This window comes from Callionymus lyra, chromosome 18 (genome assembly GCF_982586985.1).
Source record: "Callionymus lyra chromosome 18, fCalLyr1.hap1.1, whole genome shotgun sequence".
NCBI classification, from domain to species: Eukaryota; Metazoa; Chordata; class Actinopteri; order Syngnathiformes; family Callionymidae; genus Callionymus; species Callionymus lyra.
Genome location: NC_141835.1, coordinates 18,003,349 through 18,027,890, shown reverse-complemented (window position 1 = coordinate 18,027,890; position 24,542 = coordinate 18,003,349). Strand labels below are relative to the sequence as shown.

Here is a 24,542-nt window from a genome sequence, read left to right as displayed (position 1 = left end):
TTTTATGAGTGTGCCCATCATGACAGCTAGGCGACCTCCAGATTATTTATGTACTCTGGGTAGATCTCTATAACACCTACACCCACTGTGAATCCTTTGGCCGACCAGCCCCAGTGATAGCTGAGATCATTTTCAAGTCCCCAGATTCCCCTCTTTCAAAGATTACATTTAGATTGGATACACAGAGTCTCATCTCTTTGAACACATCAATTGTGGTCGACAATCTCTTTTAAGTCTTTTTCATTTACTCAAAGAACACTTACCAAATATACATTTTTGACATGGTAACAGCCAAAGCTACATGAGACGACATAGTCAATCATTCAAGTACGGACAAGAGAACAAACAACCTTAGTGGTTGTTCCTTCCCGTCAAAACTTTCTAGGTTAAACTGTGGTTGCCACCATGAAAAATGAAGTCACCTGCTTTGTGGGTGTGAACACAAGTGCTGCAAAAAGGTCACTAACTTCGCCTAATAACAGATAACTCACATGAGCAACGAGGCAGGCATGGTGAAACAATACGTACTGTACATTTGAACAATTCAGGATATATGGCTCCTGGACAAGTTCTCAGCTTAAGTATTTTACAACAAATGTATAATATTATTATAATTGTATCACTGCTGGTGTTTTCATCACCGCTTGTATGAGAAAGGAATGGGAGGATTAAAAATGTCTTCCTGCCAGAAACTGATCTCTGAAAGGAGTCAACGCCATCCCTGACCTTGAGTGTAATGACTTAATTAATTTTGTTATTGGGGGAAACCATTGGAGTAAGATCATTAACAGCTTGTGAAAGTGCAATCAAGATATAACAGCGAACTAACAGCTCAGTGCTTCAGAAAGGATTCGGACAGACATGTAAATTCTGTGTCGTATTTTCTCACTTGTATACAAGCATATACATGCTTTAAGTCAGATTACTAACCTGGCACTGGCATATTTTATTTAAAGAAGCCTATAATTGTGCGCCACTGGTCCTTAGCAACTAAAAAACAGCACACAAGTTGACCATGTGTCAGGGATCTTTAACCAGTCCTGGCTGTCCTAGCCTGGAAAAAACTTACCTTCTTGGACTTGGATGTAGGCAGCTATGGGCCAAGGGAGACGGCCTGATGTGCATCAGAATCAATTCATATTGAAGAGCCTTTGATACTGCTTATGTCTTGGTCCCTCTCCTCAACCTTGTATTTTGTGCATCTTCTCTCTTCCCCTGCTCCTCTTTGAAAGTGTCAGGCAGGATCTGGAGCTGTTCCTGATCGCACTGACTTAACAGGGTGTTTGCAGCATGTGCCAGAAACCGAAGTGTCTTCTTTTGTAGCCACTGGTGTCTCTACAGATCCTGACATCTCCGTCGTGTCTTTTCTATGTGAATCATGTCTTTCCTTCCTGTTTTCACCACAAGGCTCCGATTCCCGAGCGTGCCTGACCTTTTTATTGAACTCTTGAGCCCACTTTGCACAGGATTAGTTTTACCTGTGGACCTTTGGTGATTTGTAAATTACCCCAGACCTCTGTGTTATCATAATTACATTCGCACAGGATAAGCAACATCTGTAAAATAGTATGTTTTACTGACATTACCTAGAGATACAGATTTAAAAAGGTGCGCATTATCTTAAATACAAAGGTAGCATACAAGTGTCAAGATGGAAAAGTGTGCAGTTACAACAATATATTCCGGGATGCAGATTCGCACTGGACTATCGTCAGAGCAGATACCAACTTAAATGTCTCGAGAAAACACAAATTTGAACACAACAACAATAGTAAAACAACGAAACACATCTTAATAACTTGTTATAATTGGTGGAAATTGCTGCCAAGTGTTGGCGATAGAGTTCCAATAGCTGGTTGTAATCAGCGTTAAAAAGTAGTAAAAGAAGAAACTGGTGTGTATCAGGAGTGTTTGATTTGAGACAGTACTACCCTGTCAAATTCGACCCATTTGTTTTTTCCCAGGCTTTTCGTGATTAAACCAAAGGACTCACATGAGCAATTGGAACACAACGATGTCATCGTTATTTCACTGGGAGCGGAACTGCTTGTTTACATTTAAAACCAATGAATCTACCAACTGATCTTCTGCGTGATGCGTCATAAAAGGCGCCAGTATGTGTAAGTTTGTTTTTATCAACATCTAAGTAATTCAATTTTTTAGAGATAAAAATCCAGAGAGATTTGTGTGTGTACTATTTTGAACCTTGACCCAAAGGCATCCGAACGGATACCTCAAACACATTTATTCTCAGGCCACCGTGTCACCTTGACCCAGAGATTACACAAGGGTTAATTTTCTATAAACAAGTGAGACACCAGATCGTTTGATGGATCCTTAATACTTTTACATACTTAGTAGGGGAGAACTAATTTTGAGTTATAAGAGGGCACCAAGGGAGGGCAGAAGACCCTGAATAATTTAAATTCAATTTATAACATATATAATACTTATTTAATAAAGCCGATTTCCATAAATTCAGCTTCTTTCTGCAGTTGTAAGTCTTATAATCCTCCTAAATCTTCTTGGTTTTCAGGTTTATTTCTTAGATAACCCTTTCTTATTTATACGTCTTGAACTGTGATAAACTTGATTAACCACATTCAAAGTGTTTGATGGCTGAAAATGGTTAATATTCTATGATTGTAATTAAATGGTGGGTGTGAAAAGAGGATACGCTAACTTGACAAAAAAAGGATCCAGAAGTAATGGTTCTAAGATCAACTTGATCTGTAATTAAACCTTCAACCCGCAGAGAACCTGAAGTGTGTGCAGTGGAGTTTTCCCAAAACTAATATTGAGTCTTGGAGGCAGCGCTATTCGTCATCTTGAGCAATGAAATCTATGCCAGCCTCAAACTGTGCAGCCGAGGATGTTGAAATCATCAGATCAGGTCTCGGTTCTCTCCTCAAGTATTCATGTAGCGGCGCTCTGTTACATCACCAACAGACAGAAAATCTTTCATGTGGCAACACTGTTGTCTTCTATTTTAATTCACTGACCTTCCTGCTCGGACTCAGGAGGCTCACAAAACCTACCCCCGCCTCCTCACTCCCTCCCTCCCCCAGTATCTTCTCCATTCATGCTGTTGCCTTCACTTTTATCCCTAATGCAAAATACACAAGACGGTGTGAGAGAGAGCTCTCTCATATTCACTATTCCAAACTTGCCTCACAGTCAATGTGCGTCACATCCACCTTCAGGAATACACAGATGGTGGACGTCTGGAGCCAGGGTTTATTTTAGAGCAGCGTATGTCATCCATTTAATCTCACTGTGAATGTTTTCCTCACGGTCATCATGTAAATGACTTCCTCTGTAGCCCACTTATGTACTGCTCTATCAAGCAGCTCCTTCCTTTTGCATGAATAAATACTTAAATCAAGTCATGAATCAAGTCCTTTTTTTCTTCTTCTCTAGTTCTAAAATCTGGGATAGAGATGAAAAAAAGCATGATTAGCAAAAGTAAGTAAGTAAGTAATAAAGTTAGCTTCCCATACATCTATCCTATTTGATTGAATTGATACACCTTAATTCTTCCGAAATGTAAGTAGTCACAGCCACATGAAAAAGATACATGCGTCACACATGTTAAAAATAATAAGAAAAACAGTTATAAAATCCTTGTTAAAACAATAAAATAAACCAAATGATGAAAAAAAAATGCACAATATAAATTATAAAAATAATAACGATAAATCAAATAAACACAATAATAAATCAAATAATATAATCAACAATAGACATTAGTACACACTAGATTACTAAAGTATATTGTTTTAAATACCCAAGAGTCGATGGTCAAGGACCATCAAAAATGTGTGCGATCTTTATAATTATTAGCAAACACGCTACGTCAGTTTTTAATTTTTCAGTAAGTTGGAATTTTGTGTATACTCTCACTTCAATGTAGGTGAGTAAAGAACAAGACACCTGTCCACAGAATCAATCAATCAGACGTTAACCTCTCCATTATGGGCAAGACAAAAGAGCGTTCTAAGGATATCAGGGTCAAGATTGTAGACCTTCACAAGGCAGGAATGGGCTACAAGACCATTGACCATAAGCTGAGTGAGAAGGAGAAGGTGATGTGGTCAGACGAGACCAACACCGAGATCTTTGGTATCAATTTTGATTTCTGTGGAGCTGGAAGCATCATGCTTTAGGGGTGTTTCTCAGCTAATGGGACGAGTCAACTTCACCACATCAAGGGAAGGTTTGGATGGGACCTTGTACCGGGAAATCCTGAGTGACAACCTACTTCTCTCAGCCAGGACACATAAATTGGGTCATAGATGGGTCTTCCAGCATGATTCAGAGACTCCTGCGTTTGTCTTATGTGTTTTAATCTTTTAAAGTATATATTTTATTGGGTATTGTTTTGATTGTTTAAGCGCTTTGTGACCCTGGTGCAAAAGCACTCTACAAATATAAATTACTTACTTACAATGACCCAAAACATACAGCCAAGGCAACAAAGGAGTGGCTCAAAAAGGGTTTGATATAAAGTAAACTGAAAAAGTAAATTAAAAAGTTGAAATAATTCATAATATTGATATAAAAAATTAAACCTTTATTAAAAATTGATACGATAAGTTCGGGGCTAATTCTATATAAAATCTTTCAGAGGGAAACTATTCCTGTTTTATGGTAAAAAACAAACAAACAAAGACATACATTAAAGCTTTTCAATTAACACTTTTGATCTGTATTTACTAATTAAGACAAATGTTTACATTTTTAAAAGCTCCAAAGGTCCCATAGAACCTTTATGTCATAAAAAAATCTGATTTACTAACATTAACATAAAAGCTTTTTTTTTTAGTGTCTTAACTCTTTAACTTTAAGTGTATCAAGTTACGTTTAAGTCATATTTTTGTCTTTCTAAGTGTGCTTGTGAAACTGTTATATTCTATCTATATTATAAGTTTCAATGCTTCAATCATGGGCTTCATTTGACGTGCAGGTCTAAGGTACGCCTGTGTTTTTCCCTTTAGAAATATTGTGATGTGCATAAGTTTGAGTTGCGTCATGAAATCTCATCAATCCTTTATGAAACCAGGAGAGGAAGCAAAATAGGACACTCAAAACTCTCCCCTACACCATCACCCGCCTACTCAATCTATGTTCATCTTCAATATTCTTATCACAGCAAGACACCGTCTCCTCCTGGATCTAAACTTATTCCCAGAACCAGGCTGAATAGTAGTCAATATGATTAAGATGGTGCCCTAAATAGCTGCAGCTGGGTTTCTCTTATTCCTGGTTACCATGGAAACACTCGATTTCTCTTCATGCTCAGAGGAAGAGCCTACAGTCAATGCATAGGTAGATAAGAGGACAGAGTTTAGGACTGTTTTCTTATTAATGATACACACCTGCAAAACCCCTCAACATTGAAGGATGAAGGTTGAAAACTTCCATTGATTAAGACTCGGCATGATTTAGAGACTTTTCAAATAATGACGATTTGACATTTTTTAGGTCACCGCTGAAAGCCCATCATCTTGAATTCATTTAAAGGGTGACTTGGTCTTAACACCGCAGCTTGAGTCTGAAGTCTGAGGATCTATGGGATCTATACTATGGACCTAAAAGTTGTTAATGGGGTCACTTTAAACATCAGCTTTGTTGAGACGGCTTTCACATTTCCTCTGTCATTGGTACACATTTAGTTCATTCATGCCAGACTCGTCTTCCAGTCAGAATAAACTTGTATGTGCATCATCTCTGGGTCCCCGGAGACATGTTTCTACAGACAGATTATAAAAGCAACCTTTACATAAGGTTCATGTGGGTTTATGTGTCTGTGACATCCATTTCTAAATAATAAATTCCATCTCTGCTTCAAGCGTACGACCTTGAGGGCTCACGATTCTTGCTGATGAGAGCTGCAAAATGTCATGAGAAGACTTTTCAAATCAATGGTCCAACTAACCAGGAAGCAGTGGCGTGGAAAATTGATTTGGATCAAAGCCTGATTCACGTCAAAATAGGTGATTTATGGGTTTCTCGGGCCCGGTTTCATTTCCCACATTGTTTGCAAAATTACCCTTAATAAGCTTCCATTGCCAAAACGACTAGTAACAATACTTTGTAGCATAATGGAAGCTGAAAGCGGTGTATTTTTGTTTGGTTTTATTTCCAGGATTCTTCCTTAACATGAGCTTTCTAGAATCAGGGATTCGTAGCACTCGCTTCCTAGACACAGAGTTTTACCCCCCAAATAATCCCGATAAAATAAAAATGAGTTACAATTGAAAAAAAGGTTCTGAAAATGACATGAAATATCACAATACTTTCTTGCTCTAACTACGACAAACAATACTCATCAGAGAAAACCATCATTGAGAATTTCCCCCCTATTATTCCACAAAATGGTTTCACAAAAAGTACAGAAGGAAAAAAAAACGTTTCTTTATGACTTCCAACTCAGTGTTGCAGCAAAAAAATGAAAAGAAACTGGGTCAAAAACAGAACACTCATCTACATGTGTATTCGTATTGAACTGTTGAATAATATATGTATCTAACTCATTTAGACTCTGGTTCTCTACTTGGCCATGGTTTAAATTCCACAATTTAATTCAATTTATTTAAAATGCCAAATAGAAAATGAATTATCTTAGAAAACCTTACTGTTTAAATAACGCTATATAAGGGAAGAGGAAAAAAACAGTCTCAGCGAATCACAATAAACAACATTAACAAGAAAAAAAGTACTTTAAACAGGAGGAAACCTGGAGCAGAAACAGATTCAGTGTGAGTGGCCTTCTGCTTTTAAAGTCTTCAAGGGAGAAGGAGAGAAAAGGGAGAGGGTAAAGAGGAAAGACAGTCCATACAGGGTCATGGAGAGGATCCTGGAGCTGTTGCTACAGTCAAGGTAAAGTGTTGGGAGCATGTAGTCAAATGTTGTCAAGTATCATGAAATATTGTCCAGAAACTCAAACATCAACATTTTAAGGGTCTATAAATAAAGTGATAAGACTTAATGGCATCTTAAACGTACATTACCGGACCTCTATCACATGTACAGGGAGTGCGGAAATATTAGGCAAGTTGTATTTTTGAGGATTAATTTTATTATTGAACAACAACCATGCTCTTAATTAACCCAAAACACTCATTAATATCAAAGGTGAATATTTTTGGAATTTGGAGCAGGGCTTTTTTAGTTTTAGCTATTTTAGGAAGATATCTGTGTGTGCAGGTGACTTTTACTGTGCATAATTATTAGGCAACTTAACAAAAAACAAATATATACCCATTATAATTATTTATTTTCACCAGGGAAACCAATATAACAGTTCAACAATCACAAATATACATTTCTGACATTCAAAAACAAAACAAAAACAAATCAGTGACCAATATAGCCACCTTTCTTTGCAAGGACACTCAAAAGCCTGCCATCCATGGATTCTGTCAGTGTTTTGATCTGTTCACGATCAACATTGCGTGCAGCAGCAACCACAGCCTCCCAGACACGGTTCAGAGACGTGTACTGTTTTCCCTCCTTGTAAATCTGACATTTGATGAGGGACCACAGGTTCTCTATGGGGTTCAGATCAGGTGAACAAGGAGGCCATGTCATTAGTTTTTCTTCTTTTAGACCCTTTCTTGCCAGCAATGATGGAGCATTGTCCTGCATGAAAATCATGTTTTTCTTGAAGGATGCCGACTTCTTCCTGTACCAATGCTTGAAGAAGGTGTCTTCCAGAAACTGGCAGTAGGACTGGGAGTTGAGCTTGACTCCATCCTCAACCCGAAAAGGCCCCACAAGCTCATCTTTGATGATACCAGCCCATACCAGTACCCCACCTCCACCTTGCTGGCGTCTGAGTCGGACTGGAGCTCTCTGCCCTTTACCGATCCAGCCACGGGCCCATCCATCTGGCCCATCAAGACTCACTCTCATTTCATCAGTCCATAAAACCTTAGAAAAATCAGTCTTGAGATATTTCTTGGCCCAGTCTACAAGTAGACGTTTCAGCTTGTGTGTCTTGTTCAGTGGTGGTCGTTTTTCAGCCTTTCTTACCTTGGCCATGTCTCTGAGTATTGCACACCTTGTGCTTTTTGGCACTCCAGTGATGTTGCAGCTCTGAAATATGGCAAAACTGGTGGCAAGTGGCATCTTGGCAGCTGCGTGCTTGACTTTTCTCAGTTCATGGGCAGTTATTTTGCGCCTTGGTTTTTCCACACGCTTTTTGCGACCCTGTTGACTATTTTGAATGAAACGCTTGATTGTTCGATGATCACGCTTCAGAAGCTTGGCAATTTTAAGAGTGCTGCATCCCTCTGCAAGATATCTCACTATTTTTGACTTTTCGGAGCCTGTCAAGTCCCTCTTCTGACCCATTTTGCCAAAGGAAAGGAAGTTGCCTAATAATTATGCACACCTGATATAGGGTGTTGATGTCATTAGACCACACCCCTTCTCATTACAGAGATGCACATCACCTGATATGCGTAATTGGGAGTAGGCTTTCGAGCCTATACAACTTGGAGTAAGACAACATGCATAAAGAGCATGATGTGGTCAAAATACTCATTTGCCTAATAATTCTGCACTCCCTGTATAGACAACACAATAGAAAATATATTACTACTATAAATCATTTGAAGGAAGTACTAGAACTATTGTCGTTAGAGGAACAGCAAAGACAAATGTGCTTGTGGTATCCCTTGTGTTGTCTCTGGGTCAAGGTGAACAAACTCCCTGGCTTCCAGAAATACATATGCAGTGGTGGAGATCGTTCATCTTGGACCAGAGAAGACACAAGGAATACAACAAACACATTTGTTTTCCGGCCACTGGGTCACCATGAACCAGAGACAACACAAGGGCTAAGCGAAAATGCAACTAGACTAGAGTAGATTTTTGGAAGACGTTTAACTAGTGAGAGAAGCAGGTATATGTTTCCGGGGTCAAGACACAGATAAAATAGTGGGTGATAGGATCATCGGGTCACAGGGTAACGCTCAAAAGAATGTCCTGCATCCAAAAAGTCCTGACCTGAGAAGATGGCTCTCCTGTGTTGCTGAATAAACTGGTCTTCTTCACAAACCTCTACCACTGGGCTGAGAGTGTCTCAACAAATGAAAAAGAAGGAAAGTTAAAGAATTTACTAGATTGAAGCAAAAACATGTTTTTCTGTCTATTTTAGTTTTTGCACAATCCTGGATATCTCCAGTTGAAAGTGTGACCAAGATGTAATCCTTTTGAGGTCATCACAGACAGAGCATGTTATCCCCTTTGTCGCTATAGCAACACACAACGACTGGTGCTAAGGCTTTTTTATTCCCATTCATTAAAGCAAATGTGAAAGCAAATTATGTTTTTGATTCTCCAATATGGTGCTGGTTCTCACTCAGGAGCCTCCTTTCTCCGAATTCACATGTTTTTATCATGTCTTAATTACTTATTCATCTCTGAGGAGCGTTTGAGACAGTGTCAGACATAAAACCCACGGGGCATGACAGAGATGGGGACATTCACATAATGCAGGAAACTGGTAAGACTATGTTGTGGTTTTAATGGGCAAAATAGGGCCAGTACTTAAAACCCAAATCCTACAGTTTAGTAATTGTTTCAATACACATGTGAAAAATTTGATACATACAAAGTGTAGTTTACAGAACTGTAAAACAGACGTCCAATCATCCAAGTGGCTGATATGTCAATCATACTCTACTGGCAGTAACTCAGGGAGACTTCTTATTGCCTGAGGATTGAGCAGAATTTATGTTGTCTTCTGTATTGGTATCTTTCCCTTATATCCATAAAGAGTTGTTTTTTTTAATAGTCACTTGAGAGCTCTCAGTTCTGTGTGTGTGATCAGCTCCACTCTCTGCTCCTTCCTACCTACCTGCCTGCCTACCTTCCTGCCTGCCTACATACCTACCTACCTGCCTACCTTCCTTCCTGCCTGCCTGCCTGCCTGCCTACCTTCCTGCCTGCCTGCCTGTCTGCCTGCCTGCCTGCATGCCTACCTTCCTGCCTGCCTGCCTGTCTGCCTGCCTGCCTGTATGCCTACCTTCCTGCCTATCGTCCTGCCTGCCTGCCTGCCTGCCTACCTGCCTACCTTCCTGCCTGCCTGCCTGCCTGCCTGCCTAACTACCTACCTGCCTATCTTCTTGCCTACCTAACTACCTGCCTGCCTGCCTACCTTCCTGCCTGCCTGCCTACCTTCCTGCCTGCCTGCCTGCCTGCCTGCCTACCTTCCTGCCCGCCTGCCTGCCTGTCTGCCTGCCTGCCTGCATGCCTACCTGCCTGCCTGCCTGCCTGCCTGCCTGCCTGCCTGCCTGCCTGCCTACCTACCTACCTGTCTATCTTCTTGCCTACCTAACTACCTGCCTGTCTGCCTACCTTCCTGCCTGCCTGCCTGCCTGCCTGCCTGCCTGCCTACCTTCCTGCCTGCCTGCCTGCCTGTCTGCCTGCCTGCCTGCCTGCATGCCTACCTTCCTGCCTGCCTGCCTGTCTGCCTGCCTGCCTGCATGCCTACCTTCCTGCCTATCGTCCTGCCTGCCTGCCTGCCTGCCTGCCTGCCTTCCTGCCTAACTTCCTGCCTGCCTGCCTATTTTCCTGCCTACCTGCCTGCCTGCCTGCCTGCCTGCCTGTCTGCCTGCCTGCTTGCCTGCCTGCCTGCCTGCCTGCCTGCCTGCCTGACTCCATGCCTGCCTGCCTGCCTGCCCGCCTGCCCTATTTCTAAATATGTCTAATATTTCTAAATATTTCTAATATTTTATATCTAATATAAATTACTATTCTTTATGAAGTTGTTATTCAACATATTTATTACAAAAGTATAATCAGTAAAGTCAAGGGATAACTACTCGTAGTTGAATTGCTGCGATCACTATAGTCTTACTTCAACTGTAAAGTGTCTTGAGATAACTTTGTTACGAATTGAATAAAAGAGGGAAAGGGAGAAATGTGTTTCTTTCTCACCTTCAGGAGTGTAGCTGGCTGGTGAGTGTGTGCAGACACAGTCTCTCTCTCTCTCTCTCTCTCTCTCTCTCTCTCTCTCTCTCTCTCTCTCTCTCTCTCCTTCTCTCTCCTTCTCTCTCTCTCTCTCTCTCTCTCTCACTCTCTCCCTCTCTCTCTCTCTCTCTCTCTCTCCTGGTCTCCGTGGTGAATCTGTGAGGAGGAGCATCCGTGGCTGCACTCACACAGAGATGGATGAGCAGCAGCATCTACCTAGAAAACAAACCTTTTCTCCAGGCAGAGGTAAGCGAGCTGACGACTGCTGAGGAGAACCGTCCTGCTGTGTTGCCCTCCAGCTTCTCCAGGACATTGTGAGGAAGAACAACACACACACACACACACGGATCGGAGAAGATGATGGGGAGTCAGGATGCTTCTGAAAATGACTGATGCGTCTGCGTGACGTGCTGAGCAGGTGAGATAAAGTTGATCATCGATGATGAATGCTATTACCCTGAAGTGTAAAAATGTTTGTGTGCAGCAAATTCATGGACGGACAGTTTACATGCGCATATTTGCAGACATCGTGCACACGCTTTTCACTCAATGATAACCTTGAGAACAACCTGAGAGTGTTGGTGCTGACCCACTTAGACTTGAACAGGGCGTGTGTGTTATCTATTCACATAAACAGGTCAGTGATGTCTTGGTTACATTCTGTTGTATAAAACACTTCTTCACACAGTCACGTCTCACACACATGCTTTTCTACACGAACTCCTTCGATCACAAATGCTCTCTGAACCACATGAGAAGTATAATATGTAGAGGTTTTAGTATAAGCAGATAAAGAGAGGATGTTTGTCTTGCATCTGGATGTGCACGAGTGTCGGTACTTGAGTGTGAATTGACTCCTCAGAGGAGTGATAATAGCATCAGCATTGCAGGGGCACACTGCAACAATAAAATGTAACTGACCAAGACCCGGAGATGCTGAGAAGGAGGAACATGCTGATCCAGTTTGACCTTTTCTAAGAGCAAATGAGAAGACGCTCCAGAGAGTCTCATCGATTTGGTTTGACAGCGATGTTTGCACGAGATTAAGACCATCTTTCTTCTCAAGTTGAACAGAAACTACGATGGAGAAGAATTTCACTGATCATCATTAAACATCTTATTTAGATGAATGGGCTCAAAAGAAAGACTTGTAGTAGCCGCTGTCGAGTAGAAATAAAACACTGCTCCAGGGACACGAGCCAGATGGAGAAACAGATGAAATCATTTAGAACACTCACGAACAAGTGATCAGATTGATTTCACAGGTGTGTGTGTGTTTGTAACCGGTGTATGTGCCACAGATAGATAGTAAAACACTGATCTTAAGATGCTGTTCATGAGGCAAGACAGACAAGATGTGCTACGTTGTTACACACATTTATACAAGCAAATTAACTTCTACATCTAAAAATGCCATTTGTTATTTCAGTCGATGATATCTGACCTCAATGAATTCAATGCAAAAACAAGTGTACAATTACACTAACCAGAGTGCACCACAACTGCTGGGATGCGGTTACACTTCTGCCTCTGCTGAGGAAGAAACTACCCAGAAAAATCGCTGAACCAGCAATACCTCAATTATTCTACTTTGTAAACAATTTGAGTTGCAATTGAACAAAGTGTGTTTTTACCTAATTGCCTGTGATGGAAAGGGTACTTTCTCTTAATTTCCTGTGTGTTCCTTCACTTCAACATTTGCATTGACCAGAAGTCTCTGTTTGATTGCTGAAATCCATCTTTATCTCATCCTAAACAAAAAAATGACTTAGTGGGCCAGATTGTGGCAATGGGTTTTACACAATATATAATCTAATCTATAGGAAAATATGTAGAAATGGAAACTTGTGATTCCATGTGGACTAGGTCTATAGGTCTTCAGGCAATGTTGAATGAACAATAAAAACTTTTATAAAGTGAGGTTACCATTTTTGCCCCTCAGGGCTGCTGTAGTTCTTAAATGCAGCAGCAGATAGAAGCCATTCAAGAGAAAAGCCCCCAATGAATTCTATTACCACCAGAAGCACTGATCAAAATTGCTGTTAAGAGCCAACTGGTCCTACTGCATGGATAGATAAACTTTATTAATCCCTCTGGAGATTTCTTTTGGGAAATTGGTTTCCCAGTGTACAGCAACACAGACGATAGATTCATAAAAACAAGAACAAGAGCAAAGTCCATTAAAAAGTACAACGTGCCAGACGAGAAAATCTAACTATAAAGAATATAGATCCAAGAAAAATAACACATAAAAAAGAAAACAAACCACTCCTGCCCCAAACTCAGAATTATAAAGTCTAATAGCACAAATGAATGAGTCCCTGAGTCTATTAGTGTTGCATCTGGGGAGGAGCATTCGTGCACTCCATCTGGTTCTCATACATATGTATAATAAATGCTATTGCTGATTGGTTTGATGCACACTTGTCTGTTGTTGTGTAGTAAAACATTGATAGAAATAACAATTTCAATAATAAGGACAATAACAATAGAGGGGACCTTCAATGCCGACATAAATCTGTGCAGTGTCACACAGAAACAGTCCCACAGGGAGACAAATCCGGCGTGACACAGATGCTTATGTAAGTGACATTGTGACCACCAACAATGTCGTCCTATTCAAGGAGCCTGACGGTTATGTGTTGTTTTGAGTCCGTTCCTCAAGCCGATACAACATTTATCCACAACAGTGTCATCGTGTTCGGTAAGACTTGTCACTGTGTAAGAAAAGGAAAAAGAAAGGAAAAAACATTCTTTAAATAAAATATTACTATCAGCTTTCACATGAATCATACAATATATTTATTTTCATCCTTTTTGTGTTTATGTAACTACTTAAATCTTAGAATGAGCCAGAATGATAACAGGTCATTTTAAGACAAGAATAGATTGTTATGTATTATAAATTAAAGGTTAGGAAAAAGGTATCAAAATGAAAACTTAATTTCAGTCCAAGCAAATTAATAAGCAGCTGAGGGTGAAGGATAATGTTATTTCTGTTATTTTAACTAAGTGCAAAGTGGTCATGTGATCGATATCAGACACATCAAAGATTCATCTTGGACTTTAAATGTTTTTATATCCGTATTTTTATGCAACATGGATGTCTGTAGATGATAAAGATGCATTTGTCTTTCAAAACCATCTAGTTCTGATGTGTCACTACACAAGTATTTATGAACTGTCATGACATCAATACACGTTCCAATAACCTTGTTCTCTGCTCCTGCACAGGTGTCAGATCACACTAAACAACCACAATGGAGTCCACTCATCTCTTGGGGAGCTCAAAGAAGAGAGTCAAGATCCACCCACATACAGTCACTGCCAAGTATGCCACACACACACCGTACTCCCCTCAACCTGGAGGACACACACACTTCCCTCAGCCGGGCGATGAGGGCTACGACGATGCACCATCTTTTGAGGACTTTGGCTCCTTCTTGGAGGAGACCTCAGACAAGAAAAAGCTGACGGAGGGCAAACGGTGGCCCCTGACTCTGTTTGGGTCCAAAGACAAAGGAAGCACCCCCAAACCTTCAGTTCCGGCGGGAGGAGATGGAGGTGATGGTGGTGCTAGGGCATCAAAGGCACCTGGCAAAGGCGTTGGCGAACAGCTGGCCAGTTTTGGGGAGGCTTCGGTGTCAGCGTCACGCCTCACCTGGGTGGGCTTGCTTGGCGCCGCAGTGGCTCATGGCTGTCTGATTGTCCTAACCCAGGTTGCATCCGAACAATTTGGTTTGGGACCAATGTTTTTGCTCTTAGTTCGTTCCATCTGTCAGCTATTTTCTGTAGTTGTACCCCTCTACAAGGGGGAGAACCCATTTGGACCTGAAGGCTACCGTCTACGTCTGCTTTGCTATGGCATTGCCTATTCACTCTCTCTTTGTTGCGCCTACTCCTCATCAAGTTTTGTCTCGTCTGAAAATGCTACGACATCCTGGCGCCTGGCCACAACGGTACTGTCGGCGATTCTTGCGTTCCTGCTGTTGGAAGAGAGGATTGGACTTGCTGATGGAATCAGCCTCGCAGCAGGGCTCTGCGGTTTGGGCCTGGTGTTACTCCCCACCGTGGATGATAGCAATTCAGATTCACCAATGGAAAACCTCGAGTTCTGGAAGGGGGCTTTCGGCTGGTCCTTGTCGGCATTGGCTGGGCTCTGGATGGCTCTGGCGCTGGTCGGATACCGCTCCTTGAAGGAAAGGGTTGGAGTCGGCACAGCCCTCTTCACTGTAAGCTGGACAGGGTGTGTGCTGGCGCCAGGATCGCTAGCCTTGGTTCAGGGGGGCTGGTCCTGGCCGGTGAGCATTTCTGCGTGGGGCGTCGTTTTTTGCCTGGTTGCCTGCTCTGTCGCGGCTTTCCTGGGGATCACACACGGACTTACCCGAATCCACCCTGCTCTGGTGTCAGCCTCTCAAAGCCTGGAGGTGCCAGTATCCATGCTGGTGCATCTTGCCATGAAACCGTCACTCCCCACGGCCCCAGAGGTGGTTGGAAACGTCATGATCTTGCTCAGTGTTGGTTGGCTAGTGTCTATAAAACTGCTCCCATCTCGTGTCGCTGCACGTCGCCACCGGGAGGAATATGAGGAGATCATGGACTCTCCCATCAAATAGATAAATAATGACCCTCCTACCACCATGATTCATTTTTACAAAAACACCACTGTTACGTGTTTATCGGAGCTTTATCTATTTTGTAACGTCCTCTTTTGAGAAAGTGCTAATAATGTGTTGTCTGTGATGACTGTGTAATGTGACATTAAAATCTCAGTCCAGAACTACTGGCAGCCCTGACGCCGGTCGTAATCTCTCGCTTTATTATGTTGGCCACATCTCAGGAGCGTGTAACGTCAGTTCAACAACCCGCCAGCTGAGAATCGATGCCATTAATTTCGCCACTTGCTGCTGGCAAGGGATAGAAATAACAAGAGAGGGGAGGCGGCGGAGTGGAGATGGGTTCTGGTGCACTCGGAGGAAGATAGAGTGAGAGAAGACGACAGGATTGGCAAACAGATAAAAGGCGGGAGGAGAGCGATGGTTTATAATGAAAACATAGACAAAACACAGGAACACACGCAGCTCAGTCATTATTAATATATAGACATAAACCAGCTGCGCCTGGAACGGAAAAAGCGATTGTATCTCACATATGAACATCCCGAGCTTCCTCTGATTCACTTCCATCCTGGAACAAAGGACACACAGATGTCTAAAGTATTTTAGAACTAATATACAAATTATCGCTTTAACCATGTTTTGAATAGTGACAATCATGATAATTAGGTATCAGTTGCGTATAGTTAGTGTATCTGTCTGTCCGTCTGGTAAATGTACAACCCGGTAACACTGAACAGATCTTTTTTTTTTAATTAAAACATTGTTTACGTCGGTCCTACCACGTCTTACCGTCCATCCGATATTATAAGGTTCAAAAATGTTCCACTGGTCTGATTGATATTAGCTTTACTTTGACTGTTAGTCGTTAAAAATATCTGTTAATTTCCAGAGCTAACTTCCAACAAACTACTGAAGGAACATGCTTGAGACCTCGGCTTCTTTAAAGGCTTGAGTGATGTCATTTCCAGAAACGTTTTAATAGGATGCAATGTAAGTGATGCAGGATGGTATCAGGGTTTAATTTGTACTAGAGCACATAGCATAGTATTATTCCCATAATTTATGTGAAAAAATTACAGACAATTGTGTTTTAAAAACAATTTCAATTCATGTTATATGGGACTTTTTATGCATTAGGAAATGATCCATGTTCTAGTTGAAAACGATTAAAACGTGTAAGTTTCCGTTTAGAATGACACTGAAACATACAGTTCTTATAACATATTGGATAGTTTTTGTCAATACACTTCGGTACACATCGGTTTTGTTGAATGACCCAAATAAATACATTTACTCAAATTATTTATTTATTAAATCCCTTTTTTTTTTGGCTGCAGGTTACATTTCCACAGAAAATAGAAAAAAAAACATTTATTTTTTTCAAGAACAAACAAAATCTGCAGCCTTTTTCAATTACACCAATTATTTATTTACATGATTTACGTACTTATTTTACACCTACAACTGTCATGTGTTTTGATGATCTGGTCCTGAAGACACCCAAATGATCATTAAGAAGGTACGTTTTTTAATTTGTTTTGTTTTGGGAAACAAACAAGGTCAATTAAACGGATGAGCTCAATGTTTTGTCTGCAGGAGAAGGTGTTAAAGCTCTGACAGAGTCCTAACAAGACCCAGTTTGGTCAGATAACGAGAGGGAGCGGTCGGCCCACGGTTCAATAAAACCAAACTCCTCCAGTTCTGCGGTTCCCAACGATCATGTTCCACCCTTGTTCCTCAGTGCTCCGGTGTGTTCTAACACTCTGCTCAGCTGCTGCCGAACCTCCTGCAGGTCTGTTGCTATGGCAACCAGAGTCCTTTGCATTGAGGCCATGTCCAGCGCCTGATCTGTTTGTACAGATCCTGACAGTCGGTTGTTCGTGTCTGGCGATGTGTTGTCGTCTTCCTTCTTCGGGTGGTTCACTCTGTTGAAGAGCATCAGTACGGTGGCGTTCAGCCTCCGCTCTCTCTCCGACTCTTCGTCCTGGAGCTCCAGCAGGCTCTGCTTCATGGTGAGAGCGACCTGCTCCATCTGTCGCTGACATGCTGCCTCCACGCCGGGTGGCGGTCGCCGGTCGCCGCCTCCGACTAGCCGCTCCACCCGCGCCCTGAGAGACGTCATCCCGCCACAGCAGCTTTCCAGTGACTCCAGCAGCATGTTCTGCCTCATGTGCGAGTCCTCCAGCGCGATGAAGACCTTGTCCCAGCGAGACAACTCTGCACTCTGGCAAGGTGTGATGGAGTCGTCCCCTGAAGAGGACAAAGTCATGATATCAGTTCCATTTTTATCTCATTGTCAACTCCTCATCATAGATAAAATCCCAATCAAGTTGATCTTGGAGAATCCATTTTTCAACCATTTTATCTTGTTATGCAAAAATAAATAACAGAAATAAAAGCACAGAGAAACTTTTAATTATTTATTTAAAAAATATTATTTTTGAATCCGTCAACAATTCGTGTCGAGATATAATATGACCGATCGCATGATTTTAATACTTAAACGTTATAGATTTAGGGAATTGTCTGTATCTTTTGTTAAAATTACAATTTCATAAATGTAAATTTACGATAAAAAACTATTTCTTCCATCATTACTCCTAGATCGTGTGAATAAACAATTATATAAAAATAAATAAAACTATACTGATGCACATTATTAATCAGTTCATTCATACTTGATGCTCTGATCATTAGTATGAATTTTTGCTATACAACATGTTTGAAAACCAAAAACCAAAAACCACATGATTATCTTTTTTTTTTGTAAGCTCAACTTATGTATAATGATCAATGATTTATCATCAGTGGATAAAATGAAATAGAAATTGAGCTCAACTATAGAGTCCAACACACACATCCCTAATGACATAAGACAACTGGAGTAAAACCCTCTTAGAAATTATTATTTTTATTTTCTCAACAACATCTGCACTCTTGCGACTTGTTCTGTCTTAAATGAAAATGCCCTTTTCCGAGTTGTCAGATTAACGCTGGCTTCACATCACTGACAGATCCTGATTGAATGAATCTCATTGTGTGTCTTCACAAAACGTACAAAACATCTATGTCACGTACAGGGCTCCAAGTGTCTGATAATTATAACCACATTTCCCACTTTTTAAACTTATATTGAAAGTGTTGCTTTACATAATAAGTAAGTTTCCTTTTCATTTTTTTTTTTCTCGCTAATTTAAAAACGTAAATCCACAAAATGAATAATGCAATTGCAATCGTTTAGGTATTCATCACTTCATCAGTTTGAAGTGTGTATCTGTGTTTATGAAAAGAAAAAAATAGGAGACCATCAATTATATAATAATTAGTTTAAGTAAAAGACCTGTAGTGAAGATTTTGTTCATAAAAAGGCACGTTTCTAATCAATCCAAATAATTAATGCCATCGATGTTCCAGGAATTTGCAACATCACAGTTACATCGAATAAGAGGCACTGTTACTTCGTTTAGAAGTTCACATGTTGATCCAAGGCATTTATTTAACAGTATTTAATTGTTTTATCTTTGATTTTTTGATAAGATTTAGTTGAAAAAATGGTCTGTCCTTCTGTCCAGAAACATATGACAAAATTTGATCATGTTACCATCTGGATCCGGTATATTTTGAAGGATTTGAGACTCTTTAAAAAGGAAACAATCAAATCAACAACATGATTTTCATGTGGATTTGGTGCCAACATTTTAAAATGACACAATGAGAGGATCTTGAGAACTGGGACATGCTGCTAATGTAGGACAATATCATGGTAGAGGTGCCTGAAATTGACCTTCAAACACTTAAGTATTACACAATAACAGCCTAATGTCTATAGTTATTATACCATGGGTCTTCTAAGAGAATAGTTAGTGATATTTGTTAACATTATGATAATCCACCATAGACAGCCTCACCTTCCTGCTGGTCCTGAGATATCTCGTTGACATAGTTGTCACCGTAGTCTCCGTGGAAGGCGGTGATGGATCCACCTACGCAGCCCAGCACACACAGCACATGCCAGACGATCAACACACACATGGCAGTGTGTGTTTGCATGGATTGTATCAGTGGAGAAACTTTTGGTCGGTGGCTGTTGCTCCTGGTCTTCACCCCCCCTGCTGTGTGGACGCCTCCGAGGTGAAGGGGCTGCTAACTTTTTAAACCCTGCTGGAGGAGGGCGGGTCAGAGTGTGAGTGGACGCTGGTGAGTAATGCTTCGGTGGAGGTTGTGTCACAGTGAGTGGGGAATAAGAGGGGGAGGCACGACGACAGGCAGAAAGTGAGCTGTATAAATAGATTATTTCAGTTTGTGGACAAAAACCCCACCATTATTATTCTATTATTGAATAGACGTGCACACGTTTTTCCAGTTTGCATGTTTTCACACAATCTACACTCAACCATGTTTAAATTAATGTTTATGTTGAGATTTTTCACATTTATATTATTATTTATTTACTATATATTTATGTATATTGTATATGTATATATTATATTATTAGCATTTTTCTTTTACTAAACTATATTATTTATGATATATTTACTTAATTATTTATTATATATATATATATATTATTATTATTTACTATATAACATTATTTATTTAAAAAAAAATACATTTGGGGTGAAAATGGAAAGTTGCTTGAAAACCTTTTTTTCTTTTTACAAAACTCTTTATATAGACTTAATTATAAGAACAAATACAACATAGATTTTCTTTAAAAAACATATTTATATTGAACAAAATCTAAATGTGAGGCATGCAAAATTGACTAGTGAATATGAACCTAAGCATTTTTGTAAGAATAAAACTCTATTTGATGGTACTTTTGGAAACACAACATACATAAACCATCCCTCAAATACATTGTAAAATTACGTTGATGAAGAGTAACTAAAACCCCAAAATCAAACAGATATATTTTCGTTATTGTCAGTATTATCGTCTGTTATTTTTTACCAGCGCTTGTTTCCATGAAGACATTTATTTTTCTTCAATACTTCATGACCTTGAAAGTCAATTGAACAAAGAGAAGAAGTCTGCTAAATGAGCAATTGAAAACCATGAAAAGGATGAAAATATAGTTGAGAAAGAGAGGGATATTATTGGCAACCAGACCTGTCGAGGTCGGCGGAAAAATGGGAACATATTTCTTCTGCAGATTTCGGCATATTATAGACATTGAAGCAGGAAGAGAGGAAATGTTCATTGAAAAAAACAGGAAGAAGGAAGGAAGGATATACATAAATCAAATTTAAAACTACTATAAAACCCTTCTTTTTATCCTATAACTACACGTAATTTAGTTTTTTTGTAACGTGAGCAGCACAACAAAAGGCTAGTTCAGCTTGATTCTGTGATAAGGTTGTCGGAGTTTGTCTCATTTCCTGGGAGCTGGAGGCGGAAGGACAGCCTGGACGAGCTGTTCATCGCAGCACACATTACGAACTGTCAACCTGTCACACTCGATGACAGGCAGAAAATGTATTACCTTCCGTATCTCCCGGAGTAAACACTCGTCAAACACGAGTTCTCTCGGGGGTGGAAATGAAGAAAAAAAGGTTCTTTTTTTATTAATTATTGGATTATAATTCTGCTTTAGTGTGACAACCTGGAGAGTTTATAAATGTAAATACAGTATGTTCTTGATAATTCTTTTTAATCATTACTTAAATGTAAATAGTATAAACATTAAAAATGTTTTATGCCTTTGATGCATCATCAAAATGTGTTTATCAACACAAAATATACATTTTTGTTACTAACTATTAAATACCTTTGAGAAAAAAGTTGTAAGAATAGAATAGAATAGAAAATGTTTATTCATCCCCAGAGGGGAAACACACTTTTACAACAGCAGCACAATTGAAAATAAAGTGCAAGGAAAAAAAGAAATAATAAAAGAGATAATAAAATAAAATAAAACGATCTTAAAAATATACAAATTATGTACAATATCAGAAAATTAACACTATTAACAAAATAAAATAGAATAAAATAGAATAAAATAGAATAAAATAAAAATAAAATAAAATAAGAACAAAAAATAAAAACACACAAGAAGAAAAACACACAAGAATCATCTTAAGTGTACAACATTAGGTATATATCACTGTATTTAAAAAAAAAAAAAATATTTCAAATATATTACTGAAAACAATTTTAAGTATAAAAGGTTTTTTTCTCTATGATGTTTTTTCATGCGTGTCTGATGCTACACAGTGACAGCTTCCATGTGACTGGATGGAAAATAAACAGCTTTCATTTTTTAAAGTGACTTCCATTTATCAGCAGGCAGCAGACCCTCGTCACCTGAACTCCACACCTACAGCGTGGCTGTCACATAAATCTCTCCCAGCTGGCATTAAGGGGGAGGCTGGATGGAAGGCAGAGCAGGGGGGGAAAAAAAGCAGAGGGATATGGAAAGATGTAAGTGTTGAGAAAGTAAACGGTGTACTTTAATGTAGTCTACTGGGTGTTGTCATGGCGGGCAAAACAAACCTCCGATGAGCATTTCCCAACCACAAATGACTTTTAATAACCCTTGCAAACCAACGCAAGACAGCGTACGAGTGTGTGGTTTTCTAGGGTGGATCTCATTTTGTCCTAAACCTGGAGAAACGAGTGAAACTGCAGTATTAAGAAATTCAATCCGCTGTCGCGACTATTTAAGATTACGAGAGGGCATACGCTTGTGTTTGTCATCTGTGTTTGGAGATCGTCATAGCGATGTCTGCGTGTGCAAAAAAACGAACACAAGACTTGTTTATATTTTTAATTAAAAAGCCGATCATTTTAAAGATGCAATACCAAAGCATTTGACCAAAAATTAGGGGCCAGTAAGTAGTGATGGTTTAATAGAGCCTCATGAAGCAGTGTCAGTTTTTTTAGAGGTCATTGCCTCCATCAGTTTAAAAATGATGTGATGCTTCATTAAAACAGTTGTTTAAAACAAAGGAAAATACTGCCATCTAGTGGACTCTGAACATAATGACACGGCTTCATGAAGCTTCATCAGACCATCACTACCAGCATATAGAATATAAGGTGTGATACCATTTTGAAAGCTTTGGTAACTATCTTTTTAAACCCACCACAAAGTATGTATACAAATGAATACATCTAAAAATTGTAGGTGTATATACTGTAAATACCGAAAAAAAAACACTTGAAAATGTAAAGTTAGATCATTAAAGACTTCCTTAATCCTACCAACAATATCCTCTATCTCAAGGGTCGAGGTTGCTGAGTTGGTTAAAAAGGCTCCAGAAGAAGATGAGATCCATCCAGAGTTTCTAAAGGTCTGGATGTTGTGGGGTTTTCGTGGCAGACCCTGTTTCGTTGTATCATCGACGGCAGTACCTCTGGATTGGCAGATTGGGGTGTTAGATCCTCTTTTTAAGAAAGGTTATGGTAGGGTGTGTTCCAACTATAGACTAGCCATCCATTTACCCACCCAATCCATTTATTTATCCATCCACCTGTCCGTCTGTCTGTTTATCCATCTGTCCATTCATGTACTCATCCAACGTCCATCTATCCTTCCATCCATCCACCTGTCCGTCCATCCGTCCATCCATCCATTCATCCATTCATCCATTCATCCATTCATCCATTCATCCATCCGTATATCAGTCCATTCGTCCATTCGTCTATCTGTCTTTCCATACACGCATCCCCCAATTCAACCATCCATCCATCCATCCATCCATCCATCCATCCATCCATCCATCCATCCATCCATCCATCCATCCATCCATCCATCCATCCATCCATCCATCCATCCATCCATCCATCCATCCATCCATCCATCCATCCATCCATCCGTCCGTCCGTCCGTCCGTCCGTCCGTCCATCCATCCATCCATCCATCCATCCATCCATCCGTCCATCCATCCATCCATCCATCCATCCAGCCACTTATCGGTGCATCCTTTTATTCATCCATCCATCCATCCATCCATCCATCCATCCATCCATCCATCCATCCATCCATCCATCCATCCATCCATCCATCCATCCATCCATCCATCCATCCATCCATCCATCCATCCATCCATCCATCCATCCATCCATCCATCCATCCATCCATCCATCCGTCCGTCCGTCCATCCATCCATCCATTTATCCATCCATCATCCATCCATCCATCCATCCACCCATCCATCCATCCGTCCGTCCGTCCGTCCGTCCGTCCATCCATCCATCCATCCATCCATTTATCCATCCATCCATCCATCCATCCATCCATCCATCCATCCATCCATCCATCCATCCATCCATCCATCCATCCATCCATCCATCCATCCATCCATCCATCCATCCATCCATCCATCCATCCATCCATCCATCCATCCATCCATCCATCAAGCCACTTATCGGTCCATCCATTCATCTGGTAGTTATTTGAAAATTTAAAAAAATACTTTCAGATACTGAACAAAACAGAAACTATGTTTATATTATATTTATTAGTTATTTCTGATGCCACACTGAAAAAACGTCACTCAACATAGTAAAGATAGTTGGGTGAGCGACACAAGGAAGAGGGAAATCAGCACATTCCGATTCTGAAAACAATACAATCCTCTTGACACCCTCACTCATCAAGTCCAACTAAATATAAATCGACTTCCTTCCTGTATCTCCGAGGACCAATTACAATGTGTTTGTTGGCTTCAAACTTCAAGAGTTACGAAGGTTGGGAAACGATTGTAAGCAGCGAGGGACGGAGAATCTGCTTATTGTCTTTGAGGCCAGAACTCGAATTGTGACGCTCACATGAATTTTAATGTTGTTTTGGAACGTCAGGCTTCCTAAAGACTTCTATCAGTCAATACCAGGAGGTGTTGCCAAATGTTTTTAAAGGGAAATAAACTTCACACTGGATTTATTGTGTTAAGTGTCAACATCAGAGCTCATTACTTTGTAATTGAATTAATGATA

General features: G+C 40.2%; 2 protein-coding genes across 2 annotated transcripts; one reads left to right on the top strand and one right to left on the bottom strand.

The window, feature by feature from the left end:
- The first annotated feature begins 11,172 nt into the window (after nucleotides 1-11,172).
- Nucleotides 11,173-15,779, top strand: slc35g2a (solute carrier family 35 member G2a). The gene is made up of 2 exons (XM_087779791.1): nucleotides 11,173-11,401; nucleotides 14,218-15,779. The coding sequence occupies exon 2, from the start codon at nucleotides 14,244-14,246 to the stop codon at nucleotides 15,597-15,599; it is 1,356 nt and encodes a 451-aa protein (XP_087635917.1). The 5' UTR covers nucleotides 11,173-11,401; nucleotides 14,218-14,243; the 3' UTR covers nucleotides 15,600-15,779.
- Nucleotides 15,780-16,606: 827 nt separating this feature from the next.
- LOC148060819 (pentraxin-related protein PTX3-like) lies at nucleotides 16,607-19,714 on the bottom strand. Its single transcript, XM_087779950.1, has 2 exons — nucleotides 19,511-19,714; nucleotides 16,607-17,852 (listed from the first exon to the last, which is right to left on the bottom strand). Exons 1-2 carry the CDS (start codon nucleotides 19,650-19,652, stop codon nucleotides 17,320-17,322), a joined length of 675 nt encoding a protein of 224 aa, XP_087636076.1. The 5' UTR covers nucleotides 19,653-19,714; the 3' UTR covers nucleotides 16,607-17,319.
- Between the last annotated feature and the right edge of the window lie 4,828 nt (nucleotides 19,715-24,542).

Bases quoted from the DNA above. Each gene is read 5' to 3' on its own strand.
- slc35g2a (XM_087779791.1), top strand. From the start codon at position 14,244: ATGGAGTCCACTCATCTCTTGGGGAGCTCAAAGAAGAGAGTCAAGATC.
- LOC148060819 (XM_087779950.1), bottom strand. From the start codon at position 19,652: ATGCAAACACACACTGCCATGTGTGTGTTGATCGTCTGGCATGTGCTG. The intron at 17,853-19,510 runs GTGAGGCTGTCT...TGTCCTCTTCAG, and splicing joins ATCTCAGGACCAGCAGGAAG to GGGACGACTCCATCACACCT.